The sequence below is a fragment of the Schistocerca americana genome, chromosome 3, assembly GCF_021461395.2.
Source record: "Schistocerca americana isolate TAMUIC-IGC-003095 chromosome 3, iqSchAmer2.1, whole genome shotgun sequence".
Lineage (NCBI taxonomy): Eukaryota > Metazoa > Arthropoda > Insecta > Orthoptera > Acrididae > Schistocerca > Schistocerca americana.
Genome location: NC_060121.1, coordinates 276940736 through 276962018, shown reverse-complemented (window position 1 = coordinate 276962018; position 21283 = coordinate 276940736). Strand labels below are relative to the sequence as shown.

The 21283-nt window shown below is 40.7% G+C and overlaps 1 protein-coding gene across 6 annotated transcripts in view; it reads right to left on the bottom strand.

Moving 5' to 3' along the window:
- The window catches only part of LOC124605120 (ribonuclease 3), a 295599-nt gene extending 285264 nt beyond the window's left edge, over nt 1-10335 (bottom strand). For all 6 annotated transcript variants that reach the window (XR_006978601.1, XR_006978602.1, XM_047136593.1 and 3 more), the window contains exon 1: nt 8811-10335. Coding sequence is in view for 4 of the 6 variants with exons in the window: in XM_047136593.1 (XP_046992549.1) it covers nt 8811-10060 (1250 nt within the window). In the remaining 2 variants the exon portion in view is untranslated. The remainder of the gene's footprint in view (nt 1-8810) is intronic.
- Between the last annotated feature and the right edge of the window lie 10948 nt (nt 10336-21283).

Here is a 21283-nt window from a genome sequence, read left to right as displayed (position 1 = left end):
CGAATAAGGAAAAAATATACTGAAATGTCTTGCCTGATGCGAAAGTTTTATTGCATGGACAGTAAAAATGTAGTATACGATAAACATTTTCCATTTCATCATTTTGTGGTGAGCGTCAGTTAGGAAAAGTTCCATGAATGCTTGAAATTATGTGTAAAGTTTGTTTCAAGTCACTAAATGCTCTTATTTCAAATACTTGACAGAGCATAGGGGAACGATGCGGGAGACCCGCACGGCCGTACTAGGCAAGGTCCTAATGAAGGTGGTTTGCCGTTGCCTTCCTCCAACCATAATGCGGATGAATGATGATGATGATGATGATGATGATGAAGAGAACACGACACCCAGTCATCTCGGGGCAGGTGAAAATCCCTGACCCCACTGGGAATCGAACCCGGGATCCCATGCTCTGGAAGCGGGAACGCAACCATGAGACCACGAGCTGCGGACTGAACGATTATAGCCTGGCTATTTGTGTGCAGTGAGTTATGCTCCCAGAAGACATACACACAGTTTCTAACTGAAATACTTGTCTTCCTTTAACATAAAATAATACCTCTTAATGATAAGATTATGATAGCTTTTTCAAATTACAATTCAGTCAATGATCATATACTGACAGAAAAAATTCAATGCCAACGAGGAGTTGTTGTTGTTGTTGTGGTCTTCAGTCCTGAGACTGGTTTGATGCAGCTCTCCATGCTACTCTATCCTGTGCAAGCTTTTTCATCTCCCAGTACCTACTGCAACCTACATCCTTCTGAATCTGCTTAGTGTATTCATCTCTTGGTCTCCCTCTACGATTTTTACCCTCCACGCTGCCCTCCAATACTAAATTGGTGATCCCTTGATGCCTCAGAACATGTCCTACCAACCGATCCCTTCTTCTGGTCAAGTTGTGCCACAAACTTCTCTTCTCCCCAATCCTATTCAATACTTCCTCATTAGTTATGTGATCTACCCATCTAATCTTCAGCATTCTTCTGTAGCACCACATTTCGAAAGCTTCTATTCTCTTCTTGTCCAAACTATTTATCGTCCATGTTTCACTTCCATACATGGCTACACTCCATACGAATACTTTCAGAAATGACTTCCTGACACTTAAATCTATACTGGATGTTAACAAATTTCTCTTCTTCAGAAACGCTTTCCTTGCCATTGCCAGCCTACATTTTATATCCTCTCTACTTCGACCATCATCAGTTATTTTGCTCCCCAAATAGCAAAACTCCTTTACTACTTTAAGTGCCTCATTTCCTAATCTAATTCCCTCAGCATCACCCGACTTAATTAGACTACATTCCATTATCCTTGTTTTGCTTTTGTTGATGTTCATCTTATATCCTCCTTTCAGGACACTGTCCATTCCGTTCAACTGCTCTTCCAAGTCCTTTGCTGTCTCTGACAGAATTACAATGTCATCGGCGAACCTCAAAGTTTTTATTTCTTCTCCATGAATTTTAATACCTACTCCGAATTTTTCTTTTGTTTCCTTTACTGCTTGCTCAATATACAGATTGAACAACATCGGGGAGAGGCTACAACCCTGTCTTACTCCCTTCCCAACCACTGCTTCCCTTTCATGTCCTTCGACTCTTATAACTGCCATCTGGTTTCTGTACAAATTGTAAATAGCCTTTCGCTCCCTGTATTTTACCCCTGCCACCTTTAGAATTTGAAAGAGAGTATTCCAGTCAACATTGTCAAAAGCTTTCTCTAAGTCTACAAATGCTAGAAACGTAGGTTTGCCTTTCCTTAATCTTTCTTCTAAGATAAGTCGTAAGGTCAGTATTGCCTCACGTGTTCCAGTGTTTCTACGGAATCCAAACTGATCTTCCCCGAGGTTGGCTTCTACTAGTTTTTCCATTCGTCTGTAAAGAATTCGTGTTAGTATTTTGCAGCTGTGACTTATTAAGCTGATAGTTCGGTAATTTTCACATCTGTCAACACCTGCTTTCTTTGGGATTGGAATTATTATATTCTTCTTGAAGTCTGAGGGTATTTCGCCTGTTTCATACATCTTGCTCACCAGATGGTAGAGCTTTGTCAGGACTGGCTCTCCCACGGCCGTCAGTAGTTCCAATGGAATATTGTCTACTCCGGGGGCCTTGTTTCGACTCAGGTCTTTCAGTGCTCTGTCAAACTCTTCACGCAGTATCATATCTCCCATTTCATCTTCATCTACATCCTCTTCCATTTCCATAATATTGTCCTCAAGTACATCGCCCTTGTATAGACCCTCTATATACTCCTTCCACCTTTCTGCTTTCCCTTCTTTGCTTAGAACTGGGTTTCCATCTGAGCTCTTGATATTCATACAAGTCGTTCTCTTATCTCCAAAGGTCTCTTTAATTTTCCTGTAGGCGGTATCTATCTTACCCCTAGTGAGATAGGCCTCTACATCCTTACATTTGTCCTCTAGCCATCCCTGCTTAGCCATTTTGCACTTCCTGTCGATCTCATTTTTGAGACGTTTGTATTCCTTTTTGCCTGTTTCACTTAGTGCATTTTTATATTTTTTCCTTTCATCAATTAAATTCAATATTTCTTCTGTTACCCAAGGATTTCTACTAGCCCTCGTCTTTTTACCTACTTGATCCTCTGCTGCCTTCACTACTTCATCCCTCAAAGCCACCCATTCTTCTTCTACTGTATTTATTTCCCCCATTCCTGTCAATTGCTCCCTTATGCTCTCCCTGAATCTCTGTACAACCTCTGGTTCTTTTAGTTTATCCAGGTCCCATCTCCTTAAATTCCCACCTTTTTGCAGTTTCTTCAGTTTTAATCTACAGGTCATAACCAATAGATTGTGGTCAGAGTCCACATCTGCCCCTGGAAATGTCTTACAATTTAAAACCTGGTTCCTAAATCTCTGTCTTACCATTATATAATCTATCTGATACCTTTTAGTATCGCCAGGGTTCTTCCATGTATACAACCTTCTTTCATGATTCTTAAACCAAATGTTAGTTATGATTATGTTGTGCTCTGTGCAAAATTCGACCAGGCGGCTTCCTCTTTCATTTCTGTCCCCCAATCCATATTCACCTACTATGTTTCCTTCTCTCCCTTTTCCTACACTCGAATTCCAGTCACCCATGACTATTAAATTTTCGTCTCCCTTCACAATCTGAATAATTTCTTTTATTTCATCATACATCTCTTCAGTTTCTTCATCATCTGCAGAGATAGTTGGCATATAAACTTGTACTACTGTAGTAGGCGTGGGCTTCGTATCTATCTTGGCCACAATAATGCGTTCACTATGCTGTTTGTAGTAGCTTACCCGCATTCCTATTTTCCTATTCATTATTAAACCTACTCCTGCATTACCCCTATTTGATTTTGTGTTTATAACCCTGTAGTCACCTGACCAGAAGTCTTGTTCCTCCTGCCACCGAACTTCACTAATTCCCACTATATCTAACTTCAACCTATCCATTTCCCTTTTTAAATTTTCTAACCTACCTGCCCGATTAAGGGATCTGACATTCCACGCTCCGATCCGTAGAACGCCAGTTTTCTTTCTCCTGATAACGACATCCTCTTGAGTAGTCCCCGCCCGGAGATCCGAATGGGGGACTATTTTACCTCCGGAATATTTTACCCAAGAGGACGCCATCATCATGTAATCATACAGTAAAGCTGCATGCCCTCGGGAAAAATTACGGCTGTAGTTTCCCCTTGCTTTCAGCCGTTCGCAGTACCAGCACAGCAAGGCCGTTTTGGTTATTGATACAAGGCCAGATCAGTCAATCATCCAGACTGTTGCCCCTGCAACTACTGAAAAGGCTGCTGCCCCTCTTCAGGAACCACACGTTTGTCTGGCCTCTCAACAGATACCCCTCCGTTGTGGTTGCACCTACGGTACGGCTATCTGTATCGCTGAGGCACGCAAGCCTCCCCACCAACGGCAAGGTCCATGGGGGGGAGTTATGTGACATAAATGAAAGTTGGTAGGCGTGTTTCTATATTCGAAAGATTACATTTATTCAAATTTCACACCAGTTGCATAAGAGTGGCACTAGTAGTGCACTATGAGGATGCAAATTAGGTTTGGTTTAAATAGATGCTGTAATGGTTGTGAGCATCAATTATCATTGAGATTGGACATCGCGAGTTGATGACAGTCAAGAATACCTTTAGGGCGACAAAGACGCCATTAACAACACCTCACTGAGTTTGAACAAGATTGTGTAATAGGACTACGAGAAGCTGGATGTTCCTTCTAAGATACTGCAGAAAGTCTTTGTGTGAATGTGGTCACTGTACATAATTGCTGGCAGTGGTGGTCACGAGACTGTACAGTCACAAGATAACCAATCTCCGGATAATCATGTAATACTACCAACGGGCAAGACCACTGTGTTTGAGAAATGGCTCCGGTAGATTGCATTTCATCTACAGAAGCAATTTCAGCACCAGTTGGCACCACAGTGACACAATGAACTTTTACAAATTGATTACTTCAAGAACAGCTTTGAGCCACACTCCCTCTGGCATGCACTTTACCACCCTCTGCAACTTCAGTGGTGTTAAGCGAGAGGTCCTTGGAGGACAAGATTGAGGTCTGTTACGTTTTGTGATGAAAGTGGGATCTGGCTCGGTGCCAGTGATGGCTGTTTGTTGGTTAAAAGGAGGCGAATTGAGGACCTGCAACCAACCAGTCTGCATGCTAGACACACTGGACCTACACCTGGGGTTACGGTCAAGAGTGCAGGTTTGTATGACAGTAAGGAGCACAGTCATGGTTATCCCATGCACCATGACTGCAAATTCATACGTCAATCTAGCAATTTGACCTGGTGTGCCACAGCATTCCACAGGGTGTTTTCCAAGAAGATAACACTCACCCTTGTACTGCTGTTATTATCCAACACATTCTACAGTGTGTCAGTATGTTGCCTTTGCCTGCTCGGTCATCAACTCTGTCTCCAATCAAGCACATTTGGGACATCATCAGATAACAGCTCCAACGTCATCTACAAACAGCATTAACTGTCCCTGTATTGACTGAGGGAGTGCAACAGGCATGGAACTCCATCCCACAAAATGGAAATACGGAAGCGTCAGATCCCGCCCGTCTGCTTTGACCCATGACGTCACAAATATGGCGGAAAGAACCATAAACCACAATTCCAATATGGCACATATTAAGTCGTTACGTACACATTATGAGGATGAAAATACATCAAAACACACACACACACACACACACACACACACGTTCCACAAAAAGCCTAAGGACACTAAGGGGGCAAGTGCGGGAAATAGGGGATTTTTGGGTGGGGACAAACTAAATATAAACAAATTTACACACCCACCTCCATACAAAACCACGCAAAATGACAAAAGACAGACATCACAAAACTCCCCAAATACCACTAAGCAAAATATCATCTGGGATCGGACACTTTCATTGACCTATATAGCTCAACAGCAGCTCCCGATCCCATAAATTAGGACCTAACACTTCCCTTGACCTATATAGCTCAAAAACATCTCCCGATACCAATACCAACATTCACAGCCACACATTGGGATCGAACACTTCCCTTGACCTGTTATCCTTACGACATCTCCACATACAGCCGTCCCTGGTCCGAGACGCCGGAACTTTAAGCAAGCCTCATTTCTTCACGACATACTGAGCACTTCACGACTTCATCCAAAAATCCGAATAGTTGAAGAAATTTTATTAGAGACAATGCACCGTCCCCCATCATAGCCGACAACCGAAAACCGTTGACCCTGTCAGTCATATCCATACCTACCAAAGACATAAAAAAAAAACAATTTACCAAAATTCACACACGACGCCACACTCGCAAACTAAACCAAAAACATCACCTAACACACCACCAGAGAGCACCACCGATCGCATCAAAACGACTCCTACAAACACGTCTCTCTCACAAACTAAATTCCGCGCCATCGTGATGTTCACACACCACAATAGCCTTACGTCACGGGTCAAACCTGACGGGTGGGATCGGACGCTTCGGTCGACCCCACAAACTGACATCTGGCACATGTACAACATAATGCCTACAAGTTTGCATGCTTGCATTCAACAGTCTTGTGCTTACAATAGAGGAGATTTCAGCACTGCCCTTCATTCAAGACAAATGTGGAGATTTACAGAAAATTATGAAAACATTGTTCCCAATCCATCCCTTGTCCCTTCTCTCAGTTATTATTCAGCTCCGGAAAAAGAAGATTCTACAATGCTGGTGAGCAAGTTCAATGCCAGTTTTCAGCATAAGATAAACATGACTGCTAAACATCCTTCCCCAATTTCCTCAAAGACATCTTATCCTCCTGCAGTACACCTTTATCACAACAGTAGTCCACCAATTGTCCATGGTCAAAGAAGACCCATCATGGTTTACTGATACCACATTTAGCATTGCAGTAGATTCTAAAAAACACAATCTACTGTACCACAGTCGTATCCTCCTGTACTTCGTCTATGGACCCAAACTCATCAACCAAGAAGGAAAGATACCACTTTATGCACTAGCTGAGAGGAAAAAAGTGTGAAAACACGTATTATTAAACTTAATTAAGCGTGTCAACTTTAAAAAACATAGAAGGCATTCAAATACTCCAATAAATTAATTATCAGATGTGTATTTTTGTAAGCAAGTAGTGTTATTGATGGCATAAACTGAGAAAGCAACTGTAAAATTTATTTCCTGTTTCTTAACCAGTGATGTTTTTGCTGGTTATTTTTGTTAATAACCAATGAGAATTTATCAAGTTTTATAGTATCAAAAATGGCAATTCTAGAGTCTCAACTGCTCTTCTTCCCTGTTTCTACACATGCCCACAGTTGAGGGACAATGTCCTATATAAAGATGGATCCCAGTTACCTAGCCCTTCATATGACCTTATAGGCCTTCAAGATATGCCATATAATGTTACTGGCTATGTATGGGTAACTATCCCTCACTTGCAGAGCTATATTCATCACTGCACCACACAGAAATCAATGTAATGGCAGCAGAAAGCAGAAAAAGCAAATAAAGAAGAAAAGTACAAAACAGAAGTCCCAGAACTGACACCTGATAACTTTCTGGGTTCTTGGTGAGATCATAGCATATATGATGGACAGTACCTTGGTATTCACTTTTGGTTTCTTGAAGCACATCAAAATAGTTTGGACAGGAAAAAAAAAATCGATTTTAGGCAATTCCAGGATGGTTATTTTCCGGAAACATATTTATTCTGTAACATTTCACCAACAATGTTTTAAATGAAACTCATTCTGCAATAAAAAAGTATTTTTACTAACTGACAGACTGTTAATGGACTGTGGCTCTGAAGACCAACAACTATTAATAAAACAAATGAAATGACTTCAGCCATGAAATGTTATATGCCTAGTAGCAGGTTAGAAAATTAAAAATATGAAAATGCGCAACTGTTCCTTTGAATATTTTCTACCTTTCTTAAAACAAAGGTTTTTTTTCCCATTTGTAGTATTTAAGTGTTCCAATCAGGATTATCTAAATAATTACAACTATAGGGCATATTTATGTGATGTCAAGAACTCTGCTAATAGCACTTAAGTCATAGCCAACCACTAATGGATGATCTCCTTTAAAAGTTTCAATACATTTTGCCTTCATTGTTACACATATATGCTGCTCCTGCATGTTTTGTTATGTAATCTATCCATTCTCCATCTCAGTGTTTCATTATATATGGGAATCCAGCAAAGAACATTCTTGGCCCATCTACCTTCCACTTGTGTAGAAAACCATACACGTCCTCCACGCTTTCATTTCATTTTCATTTCAGTTACAATTATGCCTTCCTCTCCAATCTCTAGTCTTACTAGTAGCACTTAATATTGTGTTGAAAAAATGAAATATGTAACAACATAAACCAACATACTAAAATCAATAAAAGCAATAAATTAAGAGGCCTGGAGATAATTACTTGGGAAAATCAACTGAAAACTGTCTGTTACAAAAGGATAAGAAAACTGAGGAATCTGCACAAAAAAGTCAACAGACACCTGCCTAGAACAATACATCCCTTTTGATCCATGTTAATGCTGTAAACAAATTCAAGATACAAACTGTAAACTGAACTGCTCAAACATGTTCCTGAGAAAGGTAAATACTTGCACAAGTTAAGGATTATGCTTATACAGTAAAATTATTCCATACTGCCTTCTATAATTCTTAATTGTAACATTATGTGCCATGCAAGGAAATAAAATCTTCAGGTAGGTTGTTCAGACTGCAAAAAAGACACAAAGTTTAACATATAAACTTGATTACTCCCTTCTAGCAGTCATTTAAGTAAACAAACAATGTTTTTACAAAAGTGTTGAGCCATTTGTTGCCTCTTGTTAACATACTGCCCGTTGGTTTTCTTCTCAGGATCTTCAGCTGACATTTATTTACCAATTTTCAGACATTTCACAAGCACAAGTATTGTGGAAGCCACTAAGCTACATATATCTTTTTTTATCTTACTTCTCACCAACCCCAATGGGCTGTGTTGTTGCTTTTTTCTTACATGTTTCGTTAAGACTATTTAAAGTTATAAGACACTACATCTGTTTCTTATAAAATAGATGTTAAAGACTTCTGTGACAATTTATAAGAACTGGTGTTCAAATGAAATTACATTAAAAAAAAAAAGAAGCATGAACTGGTGTTCCTCACTACCTACACGAAATTATTCTTGGGTTTAAGAATTCTTGTATTTAAGAACTGTCATCAGAATGACGTTTCTCTGTAGGCCTATGTAATCAGTATTATAAGAAAATTTGTTTGCATGTTACTCACCTCCACTTCCGTAAAAGAGCATCTCTTTCCGAATATACTTTCTTGATTTTTTCTTTCGATTTCTCCTGCTTGTTGTCTGACTTCGGTGAACATGATCTTCTGGCTGACTCTTCCGTACTGCTGCACAAAACTGACACACTGAGTTCCTTCTCACTAGAATTAATGACTGGGTTATCGCTAGGCCTCCTATCCACACTTCGTTTTCTCCCAGGACTTTTTGAATATCGCCTTTGCGACCTATTTGATAAGCGTTTGTCTGGTGACTTCGAACGTCGGCTGCTTTCTCTGTGAGGGTGGTGCCTACTTCTATCACTGCGCTTCGACAGCCAGTCACTAGATGAAGATCCAGATCTATAGTCAGGTTCACTAGTTCGCTTATCATATTTACGACTGTGGGACCTTTCTCGACTACGCCTTTTATTTGAACGATCGGGACTATAGGATCGCTTTCTGCGCGGACTAGGATGACTGGATACACTTCTTTCACGAGTTCGTCGCCTTTCACTGTTTTCATCACGATTGTTTCTCCTCTCTGGCTTACTACGATCTGATCTCCCTGGAGAATGACGGCGTCCCCTACGATTACTTTTCTCCGCTTCACTGCTAATATGTGGATTTTTGCCCAACGATTTGGGAAGTAATCCCCATGCCTCCGTCGCATCAGGTCCAAAAGGCAAATTTTGGTGGGAACCAGAGTCATTAATACCATAACAGTTTAAAACAGAATTCTGAGGAAGATCCTTATTGTACCAGGGATTTACTGGAACTGGAACATCATTTGACCACTGAGAATTATTCTGTACATTACTAACCTGAGAAAAATTTGCAGGATATGACACTGAAATACTTGAAGTTACTGGTGCTACAGGTGGTGGATACGGTGGCACATACACAGACTGAGAGTTTCCTTCTATCTTCTGGTTCTGACAACTAATGAAGCGATTACAATCTCCATCTTGCTGTCCATGTGGTTGACTGTAAGTACGGTAAGGAGCGCCAGGAGGTGGAACTTGGTTTACAGGATTATTGAAGGGTATCGTCACCTGCTGATGTGGAGGACATGGCGGTACTGGTGGAGGTGGAGCGTTGCTGCAAGGTGGAAAAGAAAATAGCGTGTTTACAGCAGGCTGGAACACTGCGGCCTCTGATGTTGCCCATTCCGATGGAACATACGGTGGAGGTGGAATTGATGGCGCCCAAATCGGCGCTGGAAAACTTGTCGAATGATCTGAACTTCCAGAATGAGCCATGGTAAACTCCACTGGCTATGTACAATATTATTATGAAATCTTCATCATCCTCTATAAACACTTGTGTTTCAGGAATGCCATCTTCCGTGTCGTTTTAAAAGGAGTCTACGTATCAATTTCACTGACATTTGTTATGCGGCATTAGTACTGATGTCAGTCAACACATTGTTTCCTGCACCATTTTGTGTTTGAACGCTCGCCACCCACGTCAATAACTAAAATAACAACAAACACACTAGACACCATCATTCGATCAGCCACACTACCCAAACATGCGAGTGCGACAGCTCTGTCGACACAATCGACTATCGAAATATTCATAGATTTTCTAACTTCCTAGATTGGCACGGACCACCAAAGACTCACTGCGTTCACATGCCACACATCTTCCGAAATATGAAACCCGAATTTCTGAAACCTTTTTCTGATGTTGTGTTTTTAGATGTTAAGGCCTGAAGCAGATATGCAACCCCAGCTAAGTAAGGCGCCTGGAAAACAGCTGTTACAGTTTATGATTTAGTCGCACATTCGCTGTTTTCTTCAGTTAGCCGAGGTGTAAACAGCTTCAGTCTAATATCCTTATCCTTCGCTGTACGAAAAGCCACTTCGTCCAGATTAGACGAAAATTTGTAAGAAGAAGACGAAACCTGAGAGCCGAAGTTCAGATTACATGGGAGCGCAACTCGATTGCGGAACTGGAAAACCAGCAACCAAAAGCGGATTTCCAGACTCGATTTTGAAGGGTTTACATGACCATCCAGAAGCGATATTGGGAAATCGGTTTACGAAATCCGGTTTTGTGCGCCCCATTCAAACAGTGTGATTGCATGTCGATTCACCCTTGGTGTTACCCGTACGGAACGAAACGTCAAAACACGTCACATTCACTATGTTCATATGGGGATCTCCAAACCGGATTTCCTAAACCGATTTCACAATACCGTTTATGGTTGTTCATGTAAACAATACATAATCAATTCTCCAAATCTGCTTCTAGCTGCCAGTTTTCCATTTCAACAATCGATTTTCGCTCCCATGTACACGCACAACCGTTTTTAAATGTGCTTGGCTTGTCAGGTTAGACTTAGTTTCAAAATATACGACTAATATGGACGGAGTGACTTATTGTGCAGCGAAGAAGAAGCAGAAATACTAGACTGAGCATTAAATTATCTCTAATATTTAAATGGAGAGAAATAGCGACTGTGCCGACTAAATTAGAAACTAGAACAGCTGTTTTCCAAATGTCACATTTAACTGGACTAGCAAATCCCCTTCACACCTTCAAATATAAACACGAAACGAGGAACGGTTTCCGAAATTCGATTTTCTTCTTTCGGAACATATATCGTATGTAAATGTACCACACGCGTTGAAATTGAAGTTTTGACAGAAACTACGTTTACGTGCGACAAATCTTCCGAAAGACGAAAACCGAATTTCGTAAACCGTTCTTCGATGTTGTGTTTACATGTAAAGATCTGAAGCGAATTTGCTAGTCTAGTCAAGTACGGCGCCTGAAAAACAGGTGACCCAGTTTCTGATTTAATCTTTATTACTTTACTACTAGCGTCATTTCTCAGTCGTGACTGGACAGACTGCGCCAGGCTTACACATATGAGATTTGGTTGCAACTTTATACAACACACAGAAAAGTATTCACATTAAGGGCAGACGTAACATATTAAGACAATATTACATTGTGCATTCACTTTGGTCATTGTTGAAAAATTCTCCAATAGAATATGATGGGTGTTCTTTCAAGTCTTGTGCAATTGTCCTTTTCGATAGTCCTAGCAGCAGAGACTGCACTTCTCGGTCCAGTGCATTGAACATTTTTAGGGAAAACTGGAAAACTGTCTTGTGTTCAAGTCAGGCGACAACTTGGTACTTCAATGTTCCTCTTGTTGTGATTATGAATGTCTTGTCTTGGTTTTCCTTTACACTTCTGAGGCACAGAAACACATATTGGCTGAATACTGTCTTTATCCCTAACTTGGTAAATATAGGTTTGCACGGCTCCTGTTTTTTACTTGATGTAGTGATCCTGACAGCTTTTTCTTTTTTTTTTTTTTTTTTTGTAGCATTAACGCCTCCTTACAACCTGCAGAGTGTCCCCATAACAGCAGACCATGATTAATATGGCTGTGAAAGAGTGCATAATAAACTGTTAGTAGTTACTGGTCAGTTAATATACATTTTAGTTTTCGTAGCAGGTATACAGGGTGTTACAAAAAGGTACGGCCAAACTTTCAGGAAACATACCTCACACACAAAGAAAGAAAATATGTGCTGTGGACATGTGTCTGGAAACGCTTACTTTCCATATTAGAACTCATTTCATTACTTCTCTTCAAATCACATTAATCATGAAATGTAAACACACAGCAACAGAACGTACCAGCGTGACTTCAAACACTTTGTTACAGGAAATGTTCAAAATGTCCACCGTTAGCGATGATATATGCATCCACCCTCCGTCGCATGGAATCCCTGATGCGCTGATGCAGCACTGGAGAATGGCGTATTATATCACAGCCGTCCACAATACGACCACGAAGAGTCTCTACATTTGGTACCGGGGTTGCGTAGACAAGAGCTTTCAAATGCCCCCATAAATGACAATCAAGAGGGTTGAGGTCAGGAGAGCGTGGAGGCCATGAATTGGTCTGCCTCTACCAATCCATTGGTCACCGAATCTGTTGTTGAGAAGCGTACGAACACTTCGACTGAAATGTGCAGGAGCTCCATCGTGCATGAACCACATGTTGTGTCGTAGTTGTAAAGGCACATGTTCTAGCAATACAGGTAGAGTATCCCGTATGAAATCATGATAACGTGCTCCATTGAGCATAGGTGAAAGAACATGGGGCCTAATCGAGACATCACCTGTTGATGCTACGCACTGATTTGCTTGATGCTAGTACTGTAGAGCAATGAGTCGTATGTCAATACAAGCACCGAAGTCAACATTGCCTTCCTTCAATTGGGCCAACTGGCGGTGAATCGAGGAAGTACAGTACATACCGACGGAACTAAAATGAGCTCTAACATGGAAATTAAGCGTTTCTGGACACATGTTCACATAACATCTTTTCTTTATTTCTGTGTGAGGAATGTTTCCTGAAAGTTTGGCCGTACCTTTTTGTAACACCCTGTATAACACGAGAGAACTCGGAACACATATACTCTGCGTGCTTGTTCATTGTCAATTTGTTCACCATGAAGCCTAGTAGTTTGACAGCCTCAATGTTATCCTGGCAGCCAACGTAGCTGAGATTGCATGTCATGTGTTGTGCTTTTTCTTAATTCATTTTCATTTTATTTTAGATGAAGCACTCTTTAATGCTATCAAAGAGTACATCTTCCGCCAACTGAGCTTGCTTATCCGTTTTCCCTTGTCAAAGAGTGTGTTATCATCAGCAAACTGGAGAATGTCGTAGATACAACCTATATTACTGACATACATAAGGAACAGGAGAGTTCCTATCACAGATCGCTGAGGTTCTATGACAAATCCCTGGGGTACACCATGCTCCAATTTTTGCTCTTGGGAGGTTGCTCCATGGACTGATAATATTTGTCTTCGGTTTTCAATATAGGATTGAAGAGTAACTAGGACCGCACCTTCAGTACCATAGCACTTGAGTTTATTAATTACTATCTCGTGTGAGATGCAATCAAACGCCTTGCTCAAATCACAGAGCGCCAGAGCCACACTCTCTATCTTCAAGCTCTTCCCATATCTCCGTGATTAAGTCCAGTACCATTGTAACTGTTGACTTTCCCTTGCGAAAACTATGCTGTGTGTCCTGGAAGAGTTTATTGTTTTCAAAGTAATTTTGTATCTGATGTTTCGCTATGGACTCCATGACTTAGCAAGAGTGGGTATTATTGAAGTAGGTCTGAAGCTGGCCACTTTACATGGGTCGCCTTTTTTGTAGACTGGTACTGGCCGTGTCACCTTCAGGAAATCTGGGAAGACACTATAAGATAAACACTTGTTAATTACTGTGGCTAATGACTGAGCAAGCTCTGGCATTATTTTCTTCAGTACTGTGCAGGGCATAGCATAGATATATGGACACTCTGAATGCTTATAGAACTTCGCTACTTTTACAAGATCCTCAGGGTGTCTTTCCTCCAAGATTTTAAATATGCATCTTACACTTTTTATATTGGCTGTGGGATCTAATCCTGAAACTGGAATTTCACTATTGTACTTTCCACTACACTAACAAAGTACTGGTTGAAGGCATCAGGACTACCGGAATTTAAGACAGAAGTAGGCTTCTTTCTGTGCTCATATACCAGATTACATGCTGATTTACATGGATTATGAGCCTCTTTAATGAACTTCTCATTGTGTTTCTTTTATACATCCTCCACTGCCTTTTTGTAGATTTTTTGACTCTAAAATAGTTACATTGCAGCAGGTCTTTAGCTGGAAGATTTACAGCTATTGTTATTTGGTCTCTGAGTGTTTTGGTGATGCATTGTAATTTCTGTAGCTCAGTTATATACCATATCTTCCCTTTAATGGCCTTTTCCCTTCCTTGTGATGTGCCTGCAGGGTTCTTCTTGGAGATTTCTGGGAAAATGTCATCCAGTTTTGTTCTTAAGGTTTGGAACAGACATTCAGACGAGTCACTAGACCCCATTTCTGCAAGGTTATGTTACCAGTTTATACTAGACATTGCTGCTCTTGCTGCTCTTTGATAACCCATTTGTGAATGTCTAATTTGAGTGCCATGTAATTGGTTGCAATATACTTTTGCTCTCCATACTGAGCTCCATTACTAATGCACTGGGGTGTGCAATCATTACTTCAACTACACTGACATTATATTCTCAAGTACTGAGGTTGGTGACAGCTGTGTCTAGACAGGGAACACCTCTTTTTGGGAGCTGGTTTGCTACATACAAGCCAGAGCTGTTCATTAAGTTCAGGAAAATCCTCTCTTTAGTACTTCCACTTTCTACACTCCTGGAAATGGAAAAAAGAACACATTGACACCGGTGTGTCAGACCCACCATACTTGCTCCGGACACTGCGAGAGGGCTGTACAAGCAATGATCACACGCACGGCACAGCGGACACACCAGGAACCGCGGTGTTGGCCGTCGAATGGCGCTAGCTGCGCAGCATTTGTGCACCGCCGCCGTCAGTGTCAGCCAGTTTGCCGTGGCATACGGAGCTCCATCGCAGTCTTTAACACTGGTAGCATTCCGCGACAGCGTGGACGTAGCCGTATGTGCAGTTGACGGACTTTGAGCGAGGGCGTATAGTGGGCATGCGGGAGGCCGGGTGGACGTACCGCCGAATTGCTCAACACGAGGGGCGTGAGGTCTCCACAGTACATCGATGTTGTCGCCAGTGGTCGGCGGAAGGTGCACGTGCCCGTCGACCTGGGACCGGACCACAGCGACGCATGGATGCACGCCAAGACCGTAGGATCCTATGCAGTGCCGTAGGGGACCGCACCGCCACTTCCCAGCAAATTAGGGACACTGTTGCTCCTGGGGTATCGGCGAGGACCATTCGCAACCGTCTCCATGAAGCTGGGCTATGGTCCCGCACACCGTTAGGCCGTCTTCCGCTCACGCCCCAACAACGTGCAGCCCGCCTCCAGTGGTGTCGCGACAGGCGTGAATGGAGGGACGAATGGAGACGTGTCGTCTTCAGCGATGAGAGTCGCTTCTGCCTTGGTGCCAATGATGGTGGTATGCGTGTTTGGCGCCGTGCAGGTGAGCGCCACAATCAGGACTGCATACGACCGAGGCACACAGGGCCAACACCCGGCATCATGGTGTGGGGAGCGATCTCCTACACTGGCCGTACACCACTGGTGATCGTCGAGGGGACACTGAATAGTGCACGGTACATCCAAACCGTCATCGAACCCATCGTTCTACCATTCCTAGACCGGCAAGGGAACTTGCTGTTCCAACAGGACAATGCACGTCCGCATGTATCCCGTGCCACCCAACGTGCTCTAGAAGGTGTAAGTCAACTACCCTGGCCAGCAAGATCTCCGGATCTGTCCCCCATTGAGCATGTTTGGGACTGGATGAAGCGTCGTCTCACGCGGTCTGCACGTCCAGCACGAACGCTGGTCCAACTGAGGCGCCAGGTGGAAATGGCATGGCAAGCCGTTCCACAGGACTACATCCAGCATCTCTACGATCGTCTCCATGGGAGAATAGCAGCCTGTATTGCTGCGAAAGGTGGATATACACTGTACTAGTGCCGACATTGTGCATGCTCTGTTGCCTGTGTCTATGTGCCTGTGGTTCTGTCAGTGTGATCATGTGATGTATCTGACCCCAGGAATGTGTCAATAAAGTTTCCCCTTCCTGGGACAATGAATTCACGGTGTTCTTATTTCAATTTCCAGGAGTGTATATGTCTGCTGAAGTTACCACACAATGCGAGTTTAGACTTAAGGCGTGTAAGGTAAGATAAACAGTTATCCATCAATGCAATAAAATTTTCGAAGTTATCATCAGGAGAATGATATACAGAGATAGCAGTGAGATCAATGTTTGGTAACATTAATTCAGCTAGTTCAAGATCCACATCTGTACAAAAGTTTTGTTGAATTAATTATCTTTAGACTAAGATTTTTGTTTGCATACACGTATACACCACCGTGAGTTGCAGTAGTTCTATACCATGCATTTACCATATCCAAATACTCAACAGATTTGTGATAATCACCCTCTGCTTCAGTCAAGCAGTGCTCATAGATACATAAAAAACATGGTTTCACTTCTTCTACAAAGAACGATCCACCTTGGTTCATAAGCACTATAGATTTACACTCGCTATAACTAATGTGATATTACTGTTATCACTAACATTCTTCTTATCTGATAATTCATGGTCCCAATGTTTGATTTCAGAGTCTATTTTACTGGGGCATTGGTTGATCTCCAGAATAAAAAACGCCTTATTACAACATTATTGGGACATATGGCAGTGTTCATTAGCTTATCTTTTAGATGGAAGTCGACACCAATTTTGAGGCTGTTGTTCACAGTCTTAGTTTCTAGTTTCTCTACTTGAAAGTTGTTGTAACCTGGACGGATTTTATCCAGAAATCTGATTACATTTTCAGTTTTTGTGCAATTTTTCACTTTTCCTAAATGAAACCATGCCCTTTTCTCTCCAAATAGCACTCCTTGCTCGTCATCTGTGCCTATTATCAGATTTTTTGCTGTCCCTGACACTTGAATGTCTGACTGACCCTATGGAAGATGATTTGTATGTAGGTCTTCTTTTCTCTACATGTTTCTTAAGTGCAATATTATATAGTATTTTTGTGTTTTTCTTGTACATTCTGAGTCATTTCATGGATGTTGTTGGTTTGTTGTTCTGCTGAAGCGGATGAGAAATGCTTATCTCTAAAACTATCAGTTCTTTTCCTATAATGAACTTCACGCCATTCTGTATTTGTATTGGGTGTAGACATCGCTTCTAAAAATTACAGAGTCATGAAGAGTATTTTGGTCATTACTGGTGTCAGTTTTGTTTTGTTAAAAGATGAAATAGTGTTCACATGTGGATCCTGTATTGCCTCAGGGATTGTAAGTTCACTATTGTGATTAAATTTTTCCGATATGTTACGTTGCTCTGTCATGGTCGCAATGTTATTTTCTTGTTTTGTTTTCGTTTTGTCATGGGAAGTATTGTTCACAAATCGATGTTGCGTTGCTCCATGGATTCTTGACTGTTTATTATCACTATTTACGTGTTTTGACCCTCCCAGAATGACAGCAGTGTTGTTTGCTTGACCATCCTCAGTTTGTTTTTAACACATGTGGAAAGTTGTGTTGTACTCTTATTAGATTTTTTAATATTTGAATCAGAGCTGTGTGTTACAAACTCAATACTCGGTTCTTGATTAGCATTTAAGCATTTAGTGCGTCCATTTTTAGCAGTAAATACAATGTTTTTCTGCACTTTCTTACTTTTTTATTCGAGATAATTTTCTCAGGCGAGACGCTAGGTTTTCTAACCTAGAATTTGTGACCATCACTGTATCGAGTTGCATTCTGATGTTCGATTTGTCTTTTATTAGATGATTTATTGTTTTATTTAAATGGTTCAAATGGCTCTGAGCACTACGGGACTTAACATCTGCGGCCCCCTAGAACTTAGAACTACTTAAACCTAACTAACCTAAGGACATCACACACATCCATGCCCGAGGCAGGATTCGAACCTGCGGCCGTAGCGGTCGCGCGGTTCCAGACTGAAGCGCCTAAAACCACTAGGCCACTCCGGCTGGCTTCAGTTAAATCTTCTACTGAGTTGATTAATCTCGAATGTATTTTCTGATTGTTTACCTTGCAAGCACCTTTTATTTCTTTAAATTCATTTCCACATAGTTTAAAAGGTTGTTTTAGCGAGTTGTCTAGAGTATCAGAACCTTTGTGATCAGCACATTTTTCAGTATCGTCACTTACTTTCAGTTTTTCGCTGTTAATAAGGCTGCCGATGTTTCACTGGAGGTGCAATTTCTGAAAGTTTGGTGTTTAACCTAAGTTCACATGCACCACAGCAGAACTTAATTCGTTCTTTTGAGCTATTTACCATACGAACTTCACTATTGGTAAGATCCAGATATTCAATATGAAAAATGTACACACATCATAGTCCATAAATCGCACTTATGTCCGTGTGTTGTACTGATTTATTGCTCTTTTCACATAATCTGCTATCATCTCTTGCCGCCATCTTTCATCAAGGTAGTTACTATGATTTTCCGCCGTGTTGATTGCATATTTACATCTCCCACAAACTTCGTTATTTCTCTCCGCTTAAATATTACAGGTAGATAGCTCCATGCTCACTCTAATATTTCTGCTACTCCTTCACTGCACAGTAAGTCAATATTAATCGTATTTTCGGAAAACAATATGTAACTTGACAATCCAAGCACAGTTCAAAACCTGTTGCGATTATATGAGATGAGAGGGAAAGTCACAACTGGAAAACCGGCAGCTAGAAGCGGATTTGCAGAATCGATTCTGAAGTGTTTACAAGACCATTAGGAGCAGTATTGGGAAATCAGTTTACGAAACCCCGCTTTGGAGGCCCCATGTAAATGGAGTGAGAGGCCATCAATTGAAAGGAACGGGCTGTCATGATGCAGAAACTATTGGCGTTGACGTTAGTGGGTGAAACGATACTAGAGAAAACAGTAGACCAGTGACCTGCAGAGATAATATTATTACAAACTACCAGTTTGCAGAAGGAATTAAGTACTGCTTAAACATAAGTACTTCACATCATAGAGCTCTGTTTACTGAGATCCTAATGAAAGATAAACTAAGGCTTCCATTCATGTATACAAAAAGAAATTTCAGCAATAGTATTATGAAAATTATCCGCAGTAATATAAGTACTTTGACCTGGACTGTAGACCACCACGTTCAAGCAACAGAATATATGAAAATTTCTGAAGTGGTTTCTTAGATGTAGTTAATAAATCGTTTCTTCATAGACCTTGACTAAGTAAAGTAATCAGTAAACTTAAATGGATTACACTAGAAGTAAAAATCTCTAGTGCCAGAAAGAGACAGCTCCACAAAAAGTTAAAATTAAAAAGAAGCCCTGATTTTGTTATGTACTGTAAATGCTATAAAGCTGTATTCAGAAAAGCTGTAGTGTCAGCTAAAAAATGGCAAATAAGGCATTCATTCTCCAAAGCTGAAATAAGACAAAAGCACTGTGGTCAACTATATAGCCAGGATGAGGAAGCCAAATAAAAAGTTAAGAGATACTGGAAATGATATTGTGGTAAACCCTGTTCAAATGTCAAACTGTGTCAAGGAATTCTTCTTAAATGTGGCAAGAACAAATGTATATGTAGCAGACTGTCATGACAAGGGAAATGTCATAAGTTCAGAAAACAACCAGGATAAATCTTTTAAACAATCTGAAAAGACATCCTTAGGAATGTGGAAAATATGTTGTTTTTAAAAAACAAAGCATCATATGAGTGTTATGAAATTTCCACATATCTAATCAAGGGTGCTTGTGATACCATTCCCCAACCACTGTCGATTATTTTAAAACTGCTCTTTTTCTACATAAACGACCTAACACTTATTAGATGTTCATTCAGTTTTATTTACTGATGATAGCTCCAATTAAATCGAGGTCCTTGAAAGAATTTCAGAAAGTATCAAAAATACTGTAGAAAAGTATAAATTATGTTTTCATCGAAACTGACCAAAACTAATGAACTAAAATCAAAATTATGCAATTTGAAGTTAAATCATTAGAATGGAATGAAATATAAATAACTTGCAGGGATCAAGATGTCACAGAAGCACAGAGTAGAAATATCTCTATGCACCATATGCATAGAACCAAAGAATATAAAGTACTCAGCAGAAATGGAAAAACTCGTTTGTCTTTGGGAACTAGTTTACTGGTAGTCGCTCCTGTCTGGGAACCATTCATCTTTATTCGTTCACATTCCTTCTTTTATCTAATTTTGGATGCTATATGGATTTTAGATAATTTCCAGAAAAAAATGTGAAGTAAGTCCAGTATTACTTCCACATGATAAATTCATTGGTTGTCTAATGTAGAAATGTTCTTTACTTCCACTTCCTTAGTGGAATGCATTCTCATAAAGCATCACATTACTTGGATGATACGACTAATCCGTGATTTTAAACCAGACGGAGGCCAGAGCAGGTGAATCGAGATATGCATTACAGAGCCTATTTATGACCTAGGCAGATCACCCAAATCGTCATTCACTTTTGAGGAAAGCTTACAATTGTAACAAGTAGAGTGTCTTCACTTCCAGTTCGTTTGCAGTAAATAATACGTGTTTGTGCAAACATTACATACATCAAGTAACTGTAAGTAAACTGTCCTCTGTCAAAACACCATTAATAGTTTTCTTTTAAAATTTGTGGGTGTGTAAGTTAACTATGCATTGAAGAACCATACTATCTGTATGGGAAGCAAATATTTATTTGGAAAAAACATGAGTCCCAACAAAGAAACTGAGACACTGTGTACTAAAATTAGAAGTGTTGAACCATGAATGATGGTAATTAATATAAAAATGCTGGGAGATATTCGAAAATTTATGAGTGCAAAGAAACAAGCCATTTTTCCGACACCATTGTCAAAGTATTATTGACAAGATGAAACACTTCTTTGTTTTGAAGACCTTTACAGCTGATCGTTAT